Source organism: Rhinopithecus roxellana, chromosome 11, assembly GCF_007565055.1.
Source record: "Rhinopithecus roxellana isolate Shanxi Qingling chromosome 11, ASM756505v1, whole genome shotgun sequence".
In the NCBI taxonomy this organism is placed as follows: Eukaryota; Metazoa; Chordata; class Mammalia; order Primates; family Cercopithecidae; genus Rhinopithecus; species Rhinopithecus roxellana.
Genome location: NC_044559.1, coordinates 81110222 through 81131297, shown reverse-complemented (window position 1 = coordinate 81131297; position 21076 = coordinate 81110222). Strand labels below are relative to the sequence as shown.

Genomic DNA, 21076 nt, shown 5'->3' with positions numbered 1-21076 from the left:
GAGCCAAATAAAAGGCAGACCAGTGGCTGCTTGTTATATGACAAGTGAATTTAGGAATGCAGAGGGAATATTGTAGCAAGAGATGTCAGAGACATCTTTTTGCAGATGGGACATATGACTTGAAACAAGGTGAGCAGTTAATAAAGGTTTGTGGGCCTGCAGTGCTGGTGACAGCAACACCCTGAGCAAGGTTCTACCAGGTGATTCTTTCTTCTTGCATATTTCTACCCTAAAAGCATAAATTCACAGTGTCACTTTTTAAAGGTAAGGGAGCTAAACACTATAGCACAGTCTATCTACCCCACTAAACTGTGAGCTCCCCAGAGATCAGGGAACTGAGTCCCACTCACCTTCATATCATCAAGTTTGGCAACCTTAGTGTCTGCACTTGATGATTACCTATGTGGCAAGTGTTCAGGCAGTTAGTGCTGCCACAGCTAGAGAAACAGCTTCAGGCAAGAAAAGAAAAACTTCTCTTTGTACCCTTGTGACAGAGATCCTTCCACATGGTTACTCTTCCTCTCTCCTCCAGCCAAAAGAAGGAGTGGATTATCTTTTAATCCTCTAAGAGATCCAGTTTCCTCCTCATACCTCTGTACTGTAAAGACATCTCTCTCAGGTTCAGCACAGGAAGTCAGTCACAATGGGAGAGTGATGTGTATGGATCAGGGAACTGAGACACTTTATTTTTTAGATGCTTATTCTGTCATTTCCACTAAACCAAGAACATTCTGAGGACAGGGCTCAGGTTTGATTCATCTATTGCAATTGTCACTTGCCCATTAAATGCTTACTGAAATCATGTGTTTAATCTCAAATACAACATAGATTTAAAAAAAAAAAACAGCTTAGGCACCTATTCCCAGGACTGGGTTCTAAACAGCAAGTGATATTTTAACATTCTAAACCCACCTACCTGAAGCAAGCACATAGCATTACAGAGTATGCTTTTTTTTTTTTTTTTTTTTTTTTTTTTTTTTTTTTTTTTTTTTTGAGACGGAGTCTTGCTCTGTCGCCCGGGCTGGAGTGCAGTGGCCGGATCTCAGCTCACTGCAAGCTCCGCCTCCCGGGTTTACGCCATTCTCCTGCCTCAGCCTCCGGAGTAGCTGGGACTACAGGCGCCCGCCACCTCGCCCGGCTAGTTTTTTTGTATTTTTAGTAGAGACGGGGTTTCACCGTGTTAGCCAGGATGGTCTCGATCTCCTGACCTCGTGATCCGCCCGTCTCGGCCTCCCAAAGTGCTGGGATTACAGGCTTGAGCCACCGCGCCCGGCGAGTATGCTTTTTTTTATTGTCCTCTCTCCCTGAACCCATTTTACACCCTGGTTCTTGCTACCAACTTAAAAAATAGTTTATTTTCTAACTATAAAAGTCACATTTGCCAACAGTAGAAAACTTAGAAACAAAAGCTAAATTACGGTAACAAAAGTTACCATAATTTCATGATTATAAAGATGCTAGAGTGGCTACCACCATTTATGGAGCATTTGCTATGTGCCATACACCATGCTAAACACTTTTTATTATCTCAATTAAACCTCACAACAGGTACAAGGCACCACCCACCACTTTACAAATGTGAAAACTGAAGTTTGAAAAACTGAAGTAAGTTTGTTAGCTCACAGCCACACAGCTAAGTAAGCGGTATATTTGGAATGAAAAGCCAGGTTGTTGGACTGTGAACTGTGAGTTCTTAACTACTATACAACATTATCAAATTTCTAGTACATGCTTTTCCATTTTGTCTTTCACCTACACCATATATGGGATATTAGAGTTTTTAGTGTTTTTGTTGTTGTTTGTTTGAGACAGAGTCTCACTCTGTTGCCCAAGCTGTAGTGCAGTGGCACAATCTTGGCTCACTGCAGGCTCCACCTCCCAGGTTCAAGCGATTCTCCTGCCTTAGCCTCCCAAGTAACTGGGATTACAGGTGCCTGCCACCATGCCTGGGTAATTTTTACATTTTTAGTAGAGATGGGGTTTCGCCATGTTGGCCGGACTGGTCTCAAACTCCTGACCACAAGTGATCCACCTGCCTCGGCCTTCCAAAGTGCTGGAAATACAGGTGTGGGCCACTGCGCCTGGTCCCTATTAGAGTTTTAAAAAATTTGGGGGGAGGGATATGTCTTAGAATTTTTAATAAATCCCCAAATGGGACCATATAGCATATGTTTTTGTAAACAGCTTTTGTTTTCTCTTTAATATATTAAGAACACTAAAAAATATACAATATATTATTATATATAATATACATGTATTAATTAAAAATGTTTTGTTATATTTATATATGCATATATTAGAATATATATTCATATATAGGAGAATATATTAAGAATATCTTCTTCCCATGGTATTAAAATGCTGTCATAAAACTGTTTATTCATTCAATATACATTTACCTATGATGTGCCAAGCACCAAGCACGAGCCCAGGTACTAAGGATAAAGCAGTGAACAAAACAGTTTCTACTCTCAAGTAATTTACATTTTGCTAGGGTGGACAACAAAAACACACAAATATTTAATACCTGAAGCATTAATAAATACTATAAAGAAAAAGCAAGTAAGATGGAAAGCAGAATAAGAAATGCTATTTTTCTATAAGATATTCTATTTTACAATTATAAAATCAGTATTTAGCGAATTTCCTATTAACATTTAGATTGCTAAATTTTTACTAATATATACTATACTGACAGAAACATCCTTTTATATCTCCTATTTGAACTCTGATTATTTCCTGAAATTGCATTTTTAAAAGTAAAAATGCATATTTACTTTTAAGACTGATATTGTTAAACTGCCCTCCAGAAGACTAGAGCAACTGATAACCACCATTACCAATACAAAAAAGCAACACCATCTGCAGTGGGTAGGTATTACTTAAAAACAGCAGGAAACAATGTTAGTAGTTAATTTGCATTTTAAAAATCAAACTGTTGTTTACATTCCAAATGGTCTCCCAAGTTTATCATCATCTGTTTTTTTTTTTTTCCCCAGTTTTTTGAATTGTTATAAGGTCAAATCTGCCAATCTTTGTCCTTTTTGTGTGTGTGTATTTTTTTAACATGGGATCTCTCTCTGCCACCCAGGCTGGAGTGCAGTGGTGTGGTGATCACAGCCCACTGCAGCTTTTAACTACTGGGCTCAAGGGATCTTCCTCCTTCAGCCTCCCTAGCAGCTAGGACTATAGGTGCAGACTACCACATCTCGCTAATTTAGAAAAAAATTTTTTTGGTAGAGACAGGATCTTACTATGGTGCCCAGGCTGGGCTTGCTTTGCTTTTATATGCTTAGAGCACCTATTATTGTAGTAATTTGTATTCTTTTCAGATCTCCACTTAAACTTCTTTGGGGAACACAATGATTTAAACATAAAAATCCCCACCTACGTATTCTCTAACAAGTAGATCATTTTCAAAAGACTCTGAGCAAGTACCTCTATCTTATATCCATCTTCTAATACTGTGAAAAAGCCAATACGAAAAACTTACATTATCCAACTCTATAAAAAATTGTAAGGGTTCTTACCTCGACCTAAAACACAAACAGCCATTAAGTTGGATGAATAGTAAGTAGAATGGAATTTCAGTAGCTCTTGTCTTACATCAATGCCTTCTTGGTTTGGTCTAGTCTCCAGAGTATATTTGTTTCCTGGAAGGGAAGAAAAGGCATTTTTTAGAAAAAGCAAAATATGTGGACGTTTAAAGTTTTGTAATTATCACTGATATTCCTTAAGATGAACTTTAAAAATAGAGTTTTAATACACATAATAACTCAAATTTATTTGAATGTTAAGTGAATAAACAGGATAACATAGTAAAAACCAGCAACGTTTTAAACTATAGTCTTCTCTACGGAATTAAAAGTGTCTTTTTTTTTTTTTTTTTTGATACGGAGTCTTGCTTTGTGGCTCAGGCTGGAGTGCAGTGGCGCGATCTCGGCTCACTGCAAGCTCCACCTCCTGGGTTCTCGCCATTCTCCTGCCTCAGCCCCCTGAGTAGCTGGGACTACAGGCACCCGCCACCACGGCCCGCTAACGTAGAGATGGGGTTTCACTGCGTTAGCCAGGATGGTCTCGATCTCCTGACCTCGTGATCCGCCTGTCTCGGCTCCCAAAGTGCTGGGAGCCACCGTGCCCTTTTTTTTTTTTTTTTTTTTTTTTTGAGACAGAATTTCGCCTTTGTTGCCCAGGCTGGAGTGCAATGGCACGATCTTGGCTCACCCCAACCTCCACCTCCCAGGTTGAAGTGATTCTCCTGCCTCAGCCTCTCTAGTAGCTGGGATTACAGGCATGCGCCACAACGCCTGTCTAATTTTGTATTTTTAGTAGAGACGGGGTTTCTCCATGTTGGTCAGGCTGGTCTTGAACTCCAGACCTCAGGTGATCCGCCCGCCTCGGCCTCCCAAAGTGCTGAGATTGCAGGCCTGAGCCACCAAGCCTGGCCTAAAAGTGTCTTATAAAAATTATACTTTTGGCCGGGTGCGGTGGCTCAAGCCTGTAATCCCAGCACTTTGGGAGGCTGAGACGGGCGGATCACGAGGTCAGGAGATCAAGACCATCCTGGCTAACACGGTGAAACCTCGTCTCTACTAAAAAGTACAAAAAACTAGCCAGGTGAGGTGGCGGGCGCCTGTAGTCCCAGCTAATGAAGTCCCAGCTACTCGGGAGGCTGAGGCAGAATGGCGTAAACCCGGGAGGCGGAGCTTGCAGTGAGCTGTGATTCGGCCACTGCACTCCAGCCTGGGCGATAGAGCGAGACTCCGTCTCAAAAAAAAAAAAAAAAAAAAATTATACTTTTGGCCAGGTACGGTGGCTCACGCCTATAATCCAAGCACTTTGGGAGGCTGAGGCGGGCGGATCGCCTGAGGTCGGGAGTTCAAGACCAGCCTGACCAACATGGAGAAACCCTGTCTCTAATAAAAATACAAAATTAGCCAGGTGTGGTGGCGCATGCCTGTAATCCCAGCTACTTGGGAGGTTGAGGCGGGATAATTACTTGAACCCAGGAGGCAGAAGTTGCAGTGAGCCGAGATCGTGCGGAGCCGGGATCGCACCATTGCACTCCAGCCTAGGCAACAAGAGGGAAACTCTGTCTCAAAAGAAAAAAAATTATACTTCTTTGCTGGGCAGAGTGGCTCTCACCTGTAATCTCAGCACTTTGGGAGGCCAAGATGGGTGCATCATCTGAGGTCAGGAGTTCAAGACCAGCCTGGCCAACATGGTGAAACCCCCTATTAAAAATAAAAAAATTAGCCAGGCATGGTGGTGGGCACCTGTAGTCTCAGCTACTCGGGAGGCTGAGGGATGAGAATCACTTGAACCTGGGAGGCAGAGGTGGCAGTGAGCCAAGATCACACTACTGCACTCCTGGGCAACAGAGTGAGACTGTTTCAGAAAAATGTCTACATCTGTATCTGTATTTCCACTTCTTAAAATCCCTATGAGATAGTATTATGAGCGCTTAAAAGACAAAGTAAGATCCACATGGCCTCCATTCGTGCTTATTTTAATTTTCAATTCTCTATGTACTCCATAATTAATTGAACAGAGTCACTAAGGGATTTTTTTGGAACTTGCCAAGTTACTTGTGGAAAGAAATTCACTATTTTGGGCCAAAGCATTAAATTTGTGATGTGAATTCTCACAGATGTGACCTAGACTGGTTAAAAAAAGGATACAATGCTATTTTTATAACTCTCCAGCGATGTATGTAGTGAACCACTAACAGCTCTCATGAAATCTTAATAACTAATTCAAGTAGGGTAAAATATGTAAGTCAAAAACAAATAGTCAAATTCTCTAAATAATACTTTGCAAATTAGGGACTGGAAGATGAAATTCCAATGATCGGTGTCTCTCCAAAATGGCATCTTGACCGGAAATATCCTAAGATCCTGGCACAATAACTTTTATTATTGGTTCTACTTACACTACTAAGTAAGATCCTGTCTTTCTTCTGAAGAGATAAAACTATGGTAGAGTATGTTCTTGATGTGGTTTAATTTTTTTTTTTTTCTTGTGTTTTTATAATATCTGATACAGGGGCACTGGGAAAGTCCCTTTCATGAAATTGGATGTCTACCGAAAGCCACCAGATGGCGCTCTCAAACTCAGTCTTCAGCTCAGTAAGCACAGCACTGAGTAAAGATTCATGTCCCAGAATACTTAACAGATCCAGTGAAGAGAAAATGTGCAAAAAACAGCCTAGCAAGTAACCTTAATCTTAACTCATTAACTTTTTGCTAGTCACAAAGTAATCACATACTTTCATACTCAGTAGACGTAGCTTATCACCCAAGTTTCCAGGTTGTTCTTGTTTTTAAGGTAGGGTCTTACTCTGTTGCCCAGGCTAGACTGCAGTGGTATAATCACAGCTCACTACAGCCTCGACCTCCTGGGCTCAAGATCCTTCTACCTCAGCCTCCAGAGTAGCTGGGACCACAAGCATGTGCCATCACGTCCAGTTATTTTTTTATTTTTTTGGTAGAACCAGGGTCTATGTTGTCCAAGTTGGTTCCAGGTTCTTAATTAGTCCTCTCAATTTCTCACTGAAGACGAGCTCAAGCTGGGCACAGTGAATCATGCCTGTAATCCCAGCGCTTTGGGAGGCCAAGGCAGGCGCATCACTTGAGGCCAGGAGTTCAAGACCAGCCTGGCAAATACGGTGGCATGCCTATCATCCTAGCTACTCAAGAGGCTGAGGCATGAGAATCACTTGAAACCAGGAGGCAGACTGCAGTGAGCCAAGATCGCACCACTGCACTTCAGCCTGGGTGACAGAGTGAGACTCCATCTGATTAACTGATAGATAAATAAATAAATAAACAAATAAATAAGACCTAGTTCTGCTTTACTGCCCAGAGAGGTCCTGAGACATTCTCTCACTCTACCTGAGGGGTCCAGATGCTCTTAGATGCATACCCATAGTCCTAACTCCTTAGGAAAAAAAAAAAAAGGCCTTTCGCTGGAGAATGTTTGAAGTTCTCTCATATCAAGCTGAAATTTGAGTATTGATGATGCCTTTCTTTTCTACTAAATGAAGATGCTAAAAGCCACAGTTCCAGAGGAAGTTTTGCTTAAGCTCCTTAGTGCTTTACATTGCCATCTCGGCTCACTGCAACCTCCACCTCCAAGGTTCAATTGATTCTCCTGGGGCCAGATATCTTCTGACTGCATAGCCTTGAACAAGTTACTTTACTTCTCTTTGGCTCAATCTCCTAAACTGACATTAGTGGGCTTATAGTACGTAGTAAGAAAAATACATGTAAAAAAAGCGTAAGACTATTACTTAACAAAAATGTTAAAGTCTTATGACACCAACTGTTGTTTAGTATGCAGCGAATGAGAACTCAGACACTGCCTGAGGGAGTGCATCTTGGATCAACCGCTACAGGAAACAATCTAGTCAATTTGAAGATGTCCATATCCTACTACATAGTAATTCCACTCCTGGATATATGTATCCAGAAGTCTGCGTACAAGGAGACCTGTACAAGAATTCCATAGTAACACTGTTTCACTAATAGGAAAATGGATAAATAGTGGTACAGTCATTCAGCGAATTTTTCAAAGAGCAATAAAATACAAAAATTATCAGAGGAATACTCATCAATATGGACAAGTCTTACAAAACAAAATGTTGAATGAAAAAATATAAGCAGCAGAGATTACATACAATAAAATACTATTTCTATGAAACATAAAAACATATAAAACTATACACATGGAAATGATAATCATTAAAGAAGATAGTGGTTATCTCTCAGGAGCAGGGAGGAAAATGCAATTGAAGTGTACACCGGATGCTCAAAGTGCATTTGTAACATTCTCTTTCTTTAAGCAGTGTGACAGGGAATGATATGGCAAATGTCTGTGTACCTACCTCTTTGTATGACAACTACATCATACATCTGTAAAAATACTGAAGTATTTAACATAATAATGAATAAACAACAGAAAATAAACAACAAACAGTAGCTACTGCTGTTACAATTTGAATTGTAGGAAAGACTCTTGGCTTCTGAGTGGATTATTAAATAAAAAGATGTACTCACCAAGGAAAAAAACAGATTGTGGCTAGAAGCTGAGTAAATGGTCCAGATTACTGCCCCCCAACAACTAAGAATCCGGCCGGGCGCGGTGGCTCAAGCCTGTAATCCCAGCACTTTGGGAGGCCGAGACGGGCGGATCACGAGGTCAGGAGATCGAGACCATCCTGGCTAACACGGCGAAACCCCGTCTCTACTAAAAACTACAAAAAACTAGCCGGGCGAGGTGGCGGCGCCTGTAGTCCCAGCTACTCGGGAGGCTGAGGCAGGAGAATGGCGTGAACCCGGGAGGCGGAGCTTGCAGTGAGCTGAGATCCGGCCACAGCACTCCAGCCTGGGTGACAGAGCGAGACTCCGTCTCAAAAAAAAAAAAAAAAAAAAAACAACTAAGAATCCATGTATGGAGAACAACGTGAATGAGACTGGGATAATAAATACCAGTTTAGTCTCTAGACACATACTGTCCTAATTATGGAGGATCAGGGTTGCTCACCTACTGGGACCCTTCCACTCTAGGCCTGCTAGGAGAGAACACTGCCTTGGCATTTAGGAATTCAGGGATTCTTGTCCTGACTCCATCATGTGCTAATTAGAAACCCTGGAAAAGTCTCCAAATATCTCCAAGGGGTCATTTATTTCATCTGTAAAATAGGGATAATATGGATATTTGTCCAGTTGGCAAGAGCAAGGAAGGGCTCAATCCCTGACTCTCCTTCATTTCCTAGCTGTGAGACACAGGCAGGTTTCTTAACCTCTCTTACACCTCAGTTTTACTTATTCATAAATGGGAATAGTAAGAGAACCAACCTCACAGGATTGCTGTGAGAATTAAAATATAAATAATCTGCTGGGCTCGGTGGCTGACACCTGTAATCCCAACACTTCAGGAGGCTGAGGCAGGCGGATCATTGGAGGTCAGGAGTTTGAGACCGGCATGGCCAATATGGAGAAACCCCGTCTTTACTAAAAATACAAAACTTAGCCAGTCATGGTGGCAGTCACCTGTAGTTCCAGCTACTCGGGGAGGCCAAGTCAGGAGAATCGCTTCAACCCGAGAGGTGGAGGCTGCAGTGAGCCGAAATCAAGCCATTGCACTCCAGTCTGGGTGACAGAGCAAGACTCCATCTCATAAATAAATAAATAATCCATGTTAAGGTTCAGCATAGCATTTATCAGACAATAATTACACAGTATTAACATGGGGTTTTGTGAAGCCTAAGAAATGTAATAATGGATGTGAAGAGGGGTTGGTAAATTGTAAAATCCAGTAAGTGCTACTTTATATTTTCATTTTAACAACCTTTATTTTATTTTCAATTCTGTTTAGAATAAATAAAGCTTACAAACTCAGTACTAATGTATATGAATGCTGATTTTCGAGGGAATAAAATTTATTTTCCTGGAAAATTCTAAAGTCAGCAATATATTTCTTATTCTGAGAAGGAATGAGTTTTAAGTTTTAGAAATGTCTTAGAAACCAGAGGTTTCTCCAATAGTATGTTCTCAGGAAAGGTCAACTTTATAGTTATAACCCATTTTAATTTTATACGTTCTCTGAAAATCCAAGATCCTGAAAGTTAGGCTAACATACATATAGCTAGTTAGTTGGAATTATTATAAACTTTTTTTAAAGTCTTTTCTTCTTGCTATAGCAATCTTCTAAAAATCCTGGAAGTGAGAGACTAAAGCCTTTTAATATATGTGAATTTTCTCACAAAATTTAAAATGACAATTCTTCTGCAGCTAAGTATATGCAAGCACAAGATACGAGTTATAAGAGGGAATTTTAAGCAAAAACCTCTTAAATGCCATCAGAAAACATTCCTACACTTGATTGGTCCAGCTCTTGTTTTCAGTAAATTTCTAGTTTTCTGTAGACACATATCCCAGTGAGGGTAAAAAGGTAACAAAATCCATGGAAAAGCTTAGGGAACAATAAATGATTACATGGACTAAAATATATGAAATGTTTTTATATCCATGAGTTTATGTGATACACTCAAAAAAACAAATTAGTCACCTTGAAGGATGCTGACGAACCAATTCATTATTTTCAAAACTGGTCAATAAATGGAATGGAATAAAAGCATTTATCCTGCCTTTCCTATAGTAACTGTACCACTGACTAGCCAAATAGTAGAAAAAGAGATTTTACAGTAGTACTCAAATTAACCAAAACAGATGGAATAATAGAATTAGCATTAGAAAAAACAAAATTAGGGAGGTGATGCACTGGGAATCAATGTTTGCAACATCATAAATAAATGACCAGACATTGTATGCCCAATGGAAAAATACATCACCACCTATGAAGGTGCCTTGTCAAAAAGTCAAACATAAATTTGATCAAACCTCTATATCCAACTGCCAATTTGTAGAAATACAGAAGACAGAGGACTTGTTAAACTACATTGTTAGGGGTGCAGTAAAAAAAAAATCTAGGCTATGAGAAGTTCGATAAAACAAACAACCTGATTATTCGATAAATAAATTCCAAGAGGGGAGTGAGGGGAAGGAGCAGAGGAAGAGATGAAGGATGAACTTATAAGCTAAAAAGAGACTTAAAAGACATCAGACTGGTGTGGTGGCTCACTTTGGGTGGCTCACTTTGGTGTCCTAGCACTTTGGGTGGTCAAAGTGGGAGAATCGCTTGGAGCTAGGATTTCAAGACCAGCCTGGACAACATAGTGAGATCCTATCTCTACAAAAATTAAAATAATAATAATAATAAAGGACATATCAAACAGTCACTAATACTTGAGCCTTATTTGGACTCTGATTCAAATAAACTTTAAAAATTATGATTTTTATAAGAACACTAGAAATTTGAACACTAACTGGATATTTGATAATAATGGTAACAATAATGGTATTTTTATGTTTTTAAAAATGAACTGTTATGTTTTAGAGATATATACTAAAATATTTACGAGCAAAATGATATCTAGAACCTCTTTAAAATAATACAAAAGGGTAAATGGAAATGTAATGCACACATAGGGTCATTATAGTATTTTACATACTTTTGTGTATGTTTTAAATTCTTCACAAAAAAAAAAATGGTGAAGGGAAAGAAAGAGGAAATAAGGGTGGGAGGGAAGAGAGAAAAAAGTAATTGAACTTGTATTAGAGTCTGATTTGGTGTGTTATTATCTTTACCACAGGATCAGGAGTCACTGAACTACCCTCTGGCTCATATTCCACAATTTTATTTGGTTCTATTTTTTTATTCTATTCCTTCCTATTTCTCTATGCAAAGGCATCCTTTGTTATACTCAAACTATCCTAACTCATGTTCTCCAAAAGAAACCAGGCTCACTCCTTGGTCTTTTCTTCATGTCATGGTTTTGGGGGTCAACCTAATTATTATCATGAAGAACATAGGCTTTGAGTTCAGACTGACTTGATAATTGAAATCCATAACCCATACAGAGAGTTCCACTACCGCCCTATTGCTCTCCTCTCTGTACTCCCTGCAAGACTAAAACATTAGCCAAATACAATAAATATTAGTTCCTTTTCTTTTTCCCCTTGAATGGCTCTTCCTTCTGCTTAAGGAAATCTTATCTATACTTCAGGAGAAGTGAAACTGCATCTCCACTAAGATCCTGGAGAATTAAATTCTGGGCAACACTAAAACAGGCAAAATAGAATAGTGTTTAAAAGCTCCAAATCTGGACTCAGATCCTGACTCCAGCACTTAAAAGCTGAGGGACCCTAGGCAATTTAATTATCTTAAGTCGTAATCTACACGTATGTAAGATGGAAATAAGAGCATCTACCTACTGGGGTTACTGTGAGAATTATTAGAAATTAAATAATCCACATAAAGTGCTTAGCACAGCACTCAATAAAAATTAGTAAGAAAAAGGAGGAAGAAAAAGGAGAGATGATGATCCTGGAAAATCAAAGCTAAAATTACACTCAATGAAATCCTGGGTTTGCCTTGCTTCTCCAACTAAACTTTCAGCACCTTGAGTGCAACGACATTGGTTACACTTCTTTGCATTTTCGAATGCACTTCACATGTAGGGCGACTAAAAAAATTACTTTTCAACTGAGAGAGACAAAATTCGGGCTCATTTATATTTATAATCCTATGAACTTGCAATAAGCATACTAGAGTAAATAGCAGCGGAGTCAGAGAGATCACTTGAGCTCAGGAGTTTGAGACTAGCCTGGGCAACATGGTGAAACCTTGTCTCTAATAAAAATACAAAAACTAGCCAGGTGTGACGGCACATGCCTGTAATCCCAGCTACTCTAGAGGCTGAGGCAGGAGAATCGTTTGAACCCAGGAAATGAAGGCTGCAGTGAGCCGAGATTATGTGACTGTACCCCAGCCTGAATGACAGAAGGAAACCCTGTCTGAAAGAAAGAAAAGAAAAGAAAAGAAAAGAAAAGAAAAGAAATTTTCTTTCTTTTCACTGGCTGGGCGCAGTGGCTCACACCATAATCCTAGCACTTTGGGAGCCCAAGGTGGGCAAATCACCTGACGTCAGGAGTTTGAGAGCAGCCTGGCCAACATGGTGAAACCCGTCTTTACTTAAAAAAAAAAAAAAAATTAGCTGGGCGTTGTGGTATGCGCCTATAATCCCAGCAACTTGGGTGGCTGAGACATGATAACCACTTAAACCTAGGAGGTGGAGGTTGCAGTGAGCCAAGATCATGCCATGTCACTCCAGCGTGGGCGACAAGAGTAAGACTCAGTCTCAAAAAAAAAAAAAAAAAAAAAGTCACCCACACCTAAAATACAGCCCCACCCTCTATATTCTTGTCTTCTACTTTGCCTTTCCTTCTACCTATACATGAAGGAGTACCTGTTTCAATGCTCCCACCTACTCTTTGACCTCCTTCTTTTATTTTCCTCCCAGCTGACTAAACCCAGTTGCTCCCACAGTGTCGGCAGAGTTGTTTGGAGAAACAGATCAGTAAGGCATAACCAGAACTAAGTTTTTCCTTTTCCTATTCTAAACGTACTTGTAAATATTCAACTGTTCCTACTTTAATTCCATGAAGAGGCAAACAAAAAAACAAAATAGGGCAGAAAAATGGCTTCCAATTTATCAGGAACTATGAAACTAAAGGCATATGTGAATAATGAAGAGAAAAAGCCAAAGTGGACACCAACTGAATTCAATAACATAGTAAAAATATCATTCATAAATTAGCCAGGCATGGTGGCAGGCATGTAATCCTGGCTACTTGGGAGGCTGAGGCAGAACTGCTTGAACCTGGGAGGTAGAGGTTGCGGTAAGCCGAGATTACACCACTGCACTCCAGCCTGGGTGACAGAGCGAGACTCTACCTCAAAAAAAAAAAAAAAAGAAAATATAAATATAAATATATATATGTATCATTCAACATGATCAAGCGGGATTCATCTCAGGGATGCAAAGATGGTTCAACATATACGTATCAGGCTGGGCACAGTGTCTCACGCCTATAATCCCAGCACTTTGGGAGGCCAAGGCAGGTGGATCACCTAAGGTCAGAAGTTTGAGATCAGCCTGGCCAACATAGTAAAACCCTGTCTCTACTAAAAATACAAAAATTAACCAAATGTGGTGGTGGGTGCTGCAGTCCCAGCTTCTTGAAAGGCTGAGGCAGCAGAATCGCTTGAACACAGAATGTGGAAGTTTGCAGTGAGCCGAGATGGCACCACTGTACTCTAGCCTGGGCGAAAGAGTGAGACTCCATCTCAAACAAACAAACAAACACAAAATATATACAAATATATACACATCAATAAACATGATACATCACAGGGCCAGGTGTAATGGCTCATGCCTGTAATCCCAGCACTTTGGGAGGCCGAGGCGGGTGGATCACTTGAGATCAGGAGTTCCAGATCAGCCTGGCCAACATGGCAAAACCCAGTCTCTACTAAAAATACAAAAATTAGCCAGGCATGTGCCTGTAATCCCAGCTACTGGGGAGGCTGAAGCAAGAGAATCACTCGAACCCGGGAGGTAGAGGTTGCAGTAAGCCGAGACTGCACCACTGCCCTCCAGCCTGGGCAACAGAGTGAGACTATATCAAAACAAAATAAAACAAAAACATGATACATCATAGTAACAGAATCAAGGACAAACACCATAAGCTGAAAAAGGCATTTGACAAAATTCAACATCCCTTCACGATAAACATTCTCAACACACTGGGTACAGAAGGAACATATGTCAAAACAATAAAGGCCATACATGACAAACTCAGAGCTAATATCATACGGAACAGCAAAAAATTGAAAGCCTTTGCTCTAAGATCTGAAGAAGACAAGCATCCCCACTTTTACCACTTTATACAGCATAGTACTGGAAGTCCTAGCCAGAGCCATTAGACAAGACATAAAGGGCATCTAAAATGTAAAGAAAGAAGTCAAACTGTCATTGTTTGTAGACAACATAATCTTATATTTAGAAAAACCTAAAGACTACCAAAAACACCTGTTATAACTGATAAATGAATTTAGTAGGGCCGGGCGCGGTGGCTCAAGCCTGTAATCCCAGCACTTTGGGAGGCCGAGACGGGCGGATCATGAGGTCAGGAGATCGAGACCATCCTGGCTAATACGGTGAAACCCTGTCTCTACTTAAAAATACAAAAAACTAGCCGGGCGCTGAGGCAGGCGCCTATAGTCCCAGCTGCTCGGGAGGCTGAGGCAGGAGAATGGCGTAAACCTGGGAGGCGGAGCTTGCAGTAAGCTGAGATCCGGCCACTGCACTCCAGCCTGGGTGGCAGAGCAAGACTCCATCTCAAAAAAAAAAAAAAAAAAAAAAAAAAATTTAGTAAAGTTGCAGGATACAAAAGTCAGCATACCAAAATCAGTGGCGTTTCTATATGCCAACAGTGAACAATCTGGAGAGGAAAAAAGGAAAAAAAAAAAACAAACAAATCAAGAAAGCAATCCCATTTATAATAGCTACAAAAAACAAAAACAAAAAACACACAAAAAAACACAAAACACACACACACACACACCCTCTAAGAACAAATTGAACCAAAAAAGTAAAAGATATCAGCCTGGATGCAGTGGCTCACACCTGTAATCCCAGAACTTTGGGAGGCCAAGGTAGGTGGATCATTTGAGCTCAGAAGTTTGAGACCAGTCTGGCCAACGTGCGAAACCTCGTCTCTACTAAAAATACAAAAATCAGCTGGGCGTGGTGGTGCAAGCCTATAATCCCAGTTACTTGGGAGGCTGAGGCAGAATTACTTGAACCCAGGAAGTGGAGGTTGCAGTGAGCTGAGATGGCGCCACTGCACTCCAGCCTGGGCAAAAGAGTGGGACTCCATCTCAGAAAAACAAGAAAAAAGTAAAAGATCTCTACAATAAAAACTATAAAATACTAATGAGAGAAATTAAAGAGGGCATACACAAAAAGGAAAGATATCCTGCGTTCACGGGCTGGAAGAACTAATATTGTTAAAATTCCATACTATCCAAATATCTACAGATTCAATACAACCCCTATCAAAATACCAATGACATTTTCCACAGAAATAGAAAAAAACAATCCTCCAGGCCGGGCGCGGTGGCTCAAGCCTGTAATCCCAGCACTTTGGGAGGCCGAGACGGGCGGATCACGAGGTCAGCAGATCGAGACCATCCTGGCTAACACAGTGAAACCCCGTCTCTACTAAAAAATACAAAAAACTAGCCGGGCGAGGTGGCGGGCGCCTGTAGTCCCAGCTACTCGGGAGGCTGAGGCAGGAGAATGGCGTAAACCCGGGAGGCGGAGCTTGCAGTGAGCTGAGATCCGGCCACTGCACTCCAGCCTGGGCGACAGAGCGACTCCGTCTCAAAAAAAAAAAAAAAAAGAAAAAAAGAAAAAAACAATCCTAAAATCTATATGGAATCAAGGCAAGGATGTTTTCAGAATCCTACTGTCCTTTCACAGCTACCAATCAGGTATTATACTATTAACATGATTTATTTAACATTATTATGGGCTTCACAAGCACAATCTCATTTAATATTGACATCAACCTGATGTGGAAGGAAACTGGGGCTTAGAGAAGTTAAGAGGCTGAGCAAGATGGTTCATGCCTGTAATCCTAGCACTTTGGGAGGCTGAGACAGGAGGATCACTTGAGCCTAGGAGTTTGAGATCAGCTTGGGCAACATAGGGAGACCCCATCTCTACAAAAGATTAAATAATTAGCTGAGTGCTGTAGCGTGTGCGTGTAGTCTCAGCTACTTGTGAGGCTGGGGTAGGAGGCTCATTTGAGCCCAGGAGGAGGAGGTTACAGAGTGCCAATATTGCACCACTGCACTCCAGCCTGGGCAACAGGGTGAGGCCCTGTCTCCAAAAAAAAAAAAAAAAAAAAAGACAGGGTCTATGTTGCCTAGACTGGTCTTGAACTCCTGGGTGCAAACCATCCTCCTGCCTCAGCTTCCTGAGAAGCTGGGATTACAGGTACATACCACCACATCTAGCTTTTTGTGTCTCTTTTGAACAAGAATTTTAAATTTCAATGAGGTCAAGTTTATCTCTAAACCTATGGTTTATGTCTATCTTTATGGGTTTTTTTTGTGTGTTTAAGAATTTTTCTTCTACCTGAAGATCAAAAAAATTCTCATATATTTTCTTTTAAAAGTTGTAGCGAACCAAACTCAGTGGCACGTGCCTGTAGTCTATGGAAAGTCTACATAAAGTCCTAAGGAAGAACTATATTTTTTTCATTCATTTATAATGTACCTCTTCCTTACATCAAGTTTCCATGTTTGTGGATGTTTCCAGGGTCTATAATCTGTTCTACTGGTATCTTCATGCACCCCTGCATCAATTCTAATACTGTAACAACTAGAACTTTATAATAAGTCTTGGTACCTGGTAGAAGTAGTTTTCCTTGTTCTTCAAAATTATCTTAGCTATTCTTGGCCTTTTACTCTCTTATTAATTTTATAATGAGATTATAAAATCCCTCAAAAAAACTTACAGGACTTTCAACTGGCACTGCACTGAATTTAGAGAAATTTGGGGCATATTTACATTTGTGTTATATAGAGTTTAACTATCCATGTGCATAATAAACCTCCCCATTTAGGCATTCTTTTATATCCATTACATATTTCTTGCAACTCTTTCACTGGATTTCTGAGTATTTTACAGCTTTGTTAAATATTGCGAATGAAATAATTTTTACCCCAGCATTTTCCTGTAATTGATTATTGATACAAGAACAAGAACGGGCGCAGTGGCTCACGCCTGTAATCCCAACTACTTGGGAAGTTGAGACAGGAGAATTGTTTGAACCCGGGAGACGGAGGTGGCAGTGAGCCAAGGTCGCACCACTGCACTCCAGCCTGGGTGACAGAGCAAGACTCCATCTCAAAAACAAAACAAAACAAAACAAAAAACCGCAATTTTAGTGTGTTTCTCTTCTTTCTGGCAACCTTGCTTAATTATTTGTAATGACTGATCTGAAGATTTCCTTCAGTATTTTTATGGAGGCAACTCTGTCATATAGAAATAAAGAAATAGGTTTTGTTTGTTGTGCTTCCTTTCCATCTTTTATAATCACATTTTCCCCTTGACTTACTATAACGATTAATACTTGTAAGTATAGCCAAACAAAAAGTGATGGTGGGCATCCTTATTTTTTCAACAGAAATCCTCTGAAACCTCCATTAATCAGGAGGTTTGACAATAGTTTTTAATTAGCTTAAAAGTTTTTTATTGTTGTGGTTTATTTTTGTTCATGGATGAGTGCTGTATTTTATCCAATGCTCAGAGTTTATTGTCTATCACTTTGGACTACTAAAACTGTGGGTCAGGACCCATTATATTGTAATTAAATGCATTTGAAGTATTAACAGACCAGAGATTCTCTACAAAAAAAAAAAAAAAAAAAAAAAAAAAAAAACAGAATATAACGGAAAGTGCCAGACTACATCCCATGATGTAAGATAGTGTTTCACAAAACTTTTGTTTCAGCTGCTTACACAAACACATATATGTACTTTGAATTGCTAAATAAAATGTCCTTCTTACTATGAGTTGTATACAAAAAAGAGTTTGAAAGCCACTAATCTATACTATTTCTGAAGCATGAAAAATGTTAGGGACAAACATCTTACTGTAAAGTTTTCTTAAAACAGATAATACAATGTGTGGTTTTTATTCATTCAAAAATACATACCTTTTCCTGGTATTATTATTTTAAATCAAAATCCCTTGATGAGACCAGGCATGATGGCTTATGCCTGTAATCCCAGCACTTTGGGAGGCTGAGACGGGGGGATCACTTGAGGTCAGGAGTTTGAGATCAGCCTGGCTAACATGGTGAAATCCCATCTCTACTAAAAATACAAAAATAGCTGGGCATGGTAGTGGGTGCCTGTAATCCCAGTTACTCGGAAGGCTGAGGCAGGAGGATTGCTTGAATCTGAGAGGCAGAGGTTGCAGTGAGCCAAGATCACCATACTGTACTCCAGCCTGGGCAACAGAGCAAGACTGTCTCAAAAAAACAAAAACAAAAACAAAAACAAATTCCCTGATGAACAAAGTGGCCCACATTCACAAAAACATCTGAGGCCAAAGCAATCTACATACATTAGCATAAATTTCTGACAAAGGATCCTACTTCAAGGATCACTTTTGCAAAGTTTTAAATATGCATAATATCTGAGATGAGGGCATACAGCTTTCATCAAATTTTCAAATGTACCTGTGACCTTAAAAATACATACAACTATGGCCGGGCGCAGTGGCTCACGCCTGTAATCCCAGCACTTTGGGAGGCCGAGGCGGGCGGATCATGAGGTCAGGAGATCGAGACCATCCTGGCTAACACGGTGAAACCCCATCTCTACTAAAAAAAAAAAAAAATACAAACAATTAGCCGGGCGTGGTGGCGGGCGCCTGTAGTCCCAGCTACTTGGGAGGCTGAGACAGGAGAATGGCAAGAACCTGGGAGGCAGAGCTTGCAGTGAGCCGAGATTGTGCCACTGCACTCCAGCCTGGGTGACAGAGCAAGACTCCGTCTCAAAAAAAAAAAAAAAAAAATACATAGAACCTCTATTCCAAAAAATTCAATGTAAGTTTATAACTCTAAAATCAGAAGGTAACTTGACATCTGTATTATTTATATCACATTTTCTGTACTGTGTACCGAGTCTGGCTCACTTGTTTCTCAGCTGTTTATATTACCATGTACTTTGCTAACTGCCTAGCTTTGTCAGGCTATAAAAAGAAATATGCCCTGAAACTTCATCCATATGGATATGCCATGCAATGTATCTCTTTGCCCATCATTCCTGAAATCTTTCTATAGAATATTTTAAGATTGTTCTTATGGCCAGGCATGGTGACTCATGCCTGTAATCTCAGCACTTTGGGAGGCTAAGGCAGGAAGAATACTTGAGGCCAGGAGTTCAAGATCAGCCTGGTCAACATAGTGAAATCCGATCTCTACAGGAAAAAAAAAAATGTTCCTTGTTTGTGACCAGAAGTAACATTACTCACCTTATTCACTGGATTTATTTCTGGAAAATGTGTAACTGCTTTCTGATTATGCTGATTATAATTTGTCACCAGTGAAGTTATTTTAAAAAAGGCAACTCCCAAAGAGGAGTTCCAACATATTCTGCACAATAGCAGCATTGTTTGTGTAAGTATCTAACATACCAAAGAGACTACTTTAAAAAACAAATAATCGCTGGGCGCGGTGGATCACGCCTGTAATTCAGTACTTTGGGAGGCCGAGGTGGGCGGATCACCTGAGGTCAGGATTTCAAGACCAGCCTGACCAACATGGCGAAATCCCATCTCTACTAAAAGTACACAAATTAGCTGGGCGTGGTGGCAGGCGCCTGTAATCCCAGCTACTCAGAAGGCTGAGGCGGGAGAATTGCTGGAATCTGGGAGGCAGAGGTTTCAGTGAGCTGAGATCAGGCCACTGCACTCCAGCCTCGGTGACAAAAGCCAGACTCCATCTCAAATAAATAAATAATCATTTGAATGTAATGTTTTTGAAAAAACAAAAAAAAAAAGTTGGTTTTTTTTTTTTTTTTTTTTTGAGGCAAGGTCTTACTATCACCCAGGCTGGAGTGCAGTGGCTCAACTGCAGCTCACTGCAGTTGACCTCATTGGCTCAAGCCATCCTCAGCCTCCCAGGTAGCAGGGACTACAGGCACACACCACCATGCCTGGCTAATTATTTTATTTTCTTGTAGAGACAGTGTCTCACTATGTTGCCCAGGCTGGTCTCAAACTCCTGAACTCAAGCAATCCTCCCACCTTGGTCTTCCAAAGTATTGCAGTTACAGGCATGAGCCACCATGCCTGACCTGATATTTGTTTTTTAAAACTCACATTCCCTTCTTGACATACCATGTATGCTGATATTCTCCACAAAAATCACTTCTCAAAAAATTCAGCATTATGTAGACATTCTAAGAACCATACTATTCATCTTGGCAACTATGTTAATATTGAGTGCAGAGTACTACGGTTCTAAAGAATATAATGTCACTGCTTCAAAGTGTAATTTTTGAAAACTCCTAATTCTGTAAAGCTATGCTAATTTCTCTGACTGCTGTTGGATATATTAGAATGATATCCAAGCTTAAAGTTGTCTTTATGGTTTTAAAAAGTTCCCAAAACTAATTTATAAAATAAGCATGTTCTCATAATAGAGAAGTTAATTTTTAAGCATAAATTTCTAAGTACACTAAATAATATATTATCATTATTCTTATACACTTTTATAATACCCAAAACAGTATTTTAAAAGTAAAGCAATCTGTTAACAATGATTACCTCTGGTGAGTAGGACTGGCAGGAATAGATAAAGAATAGACAGACTTGGTGTTTCTGCTTTTATTTTTACTTTAAATGCTTTTGTACTGTTTAAATATTTAAACAAGTACTTTTTAATGAAAAATTGAAGAAAAAGGTACAATTATAAAGTCAAGAGTCTCCACATTTATCTTATTCTACTTCCTGTTATCCCCACTTCTTATCTCCCTCTAGGAGATTGTAGCACTTTCAGAGCAGGGATCTTCTGTGTCTTCTACA

General features: G+C 40.0%; 1 protein-coding gene across 3 annotated transcripts in view; it reads right to left on the bottom strand.

Annotated features, from left to right (window-relative positions):
• The window catches only part of IDE (insulin degrading enzyme), a 112329-nt gene that overhangs the window by 58738 nt on the left and 32515 nt on the right, over positions 1 to 21076 (bottom strand). For all 3 annotated transcript variants that reach the window (XM_010381319.2, XM_010381320.2, XM_010381323.2), the window contains one exon: positions 3531 to 3653. In XM_010381319.2, the coding sequence (XP_010379621.1) occupies positions 3531 to 3653 (123 nt within the window). The remainder of the gene's footprint in view (positions 1 to 3530; positions 3654 to 21076) is intronic.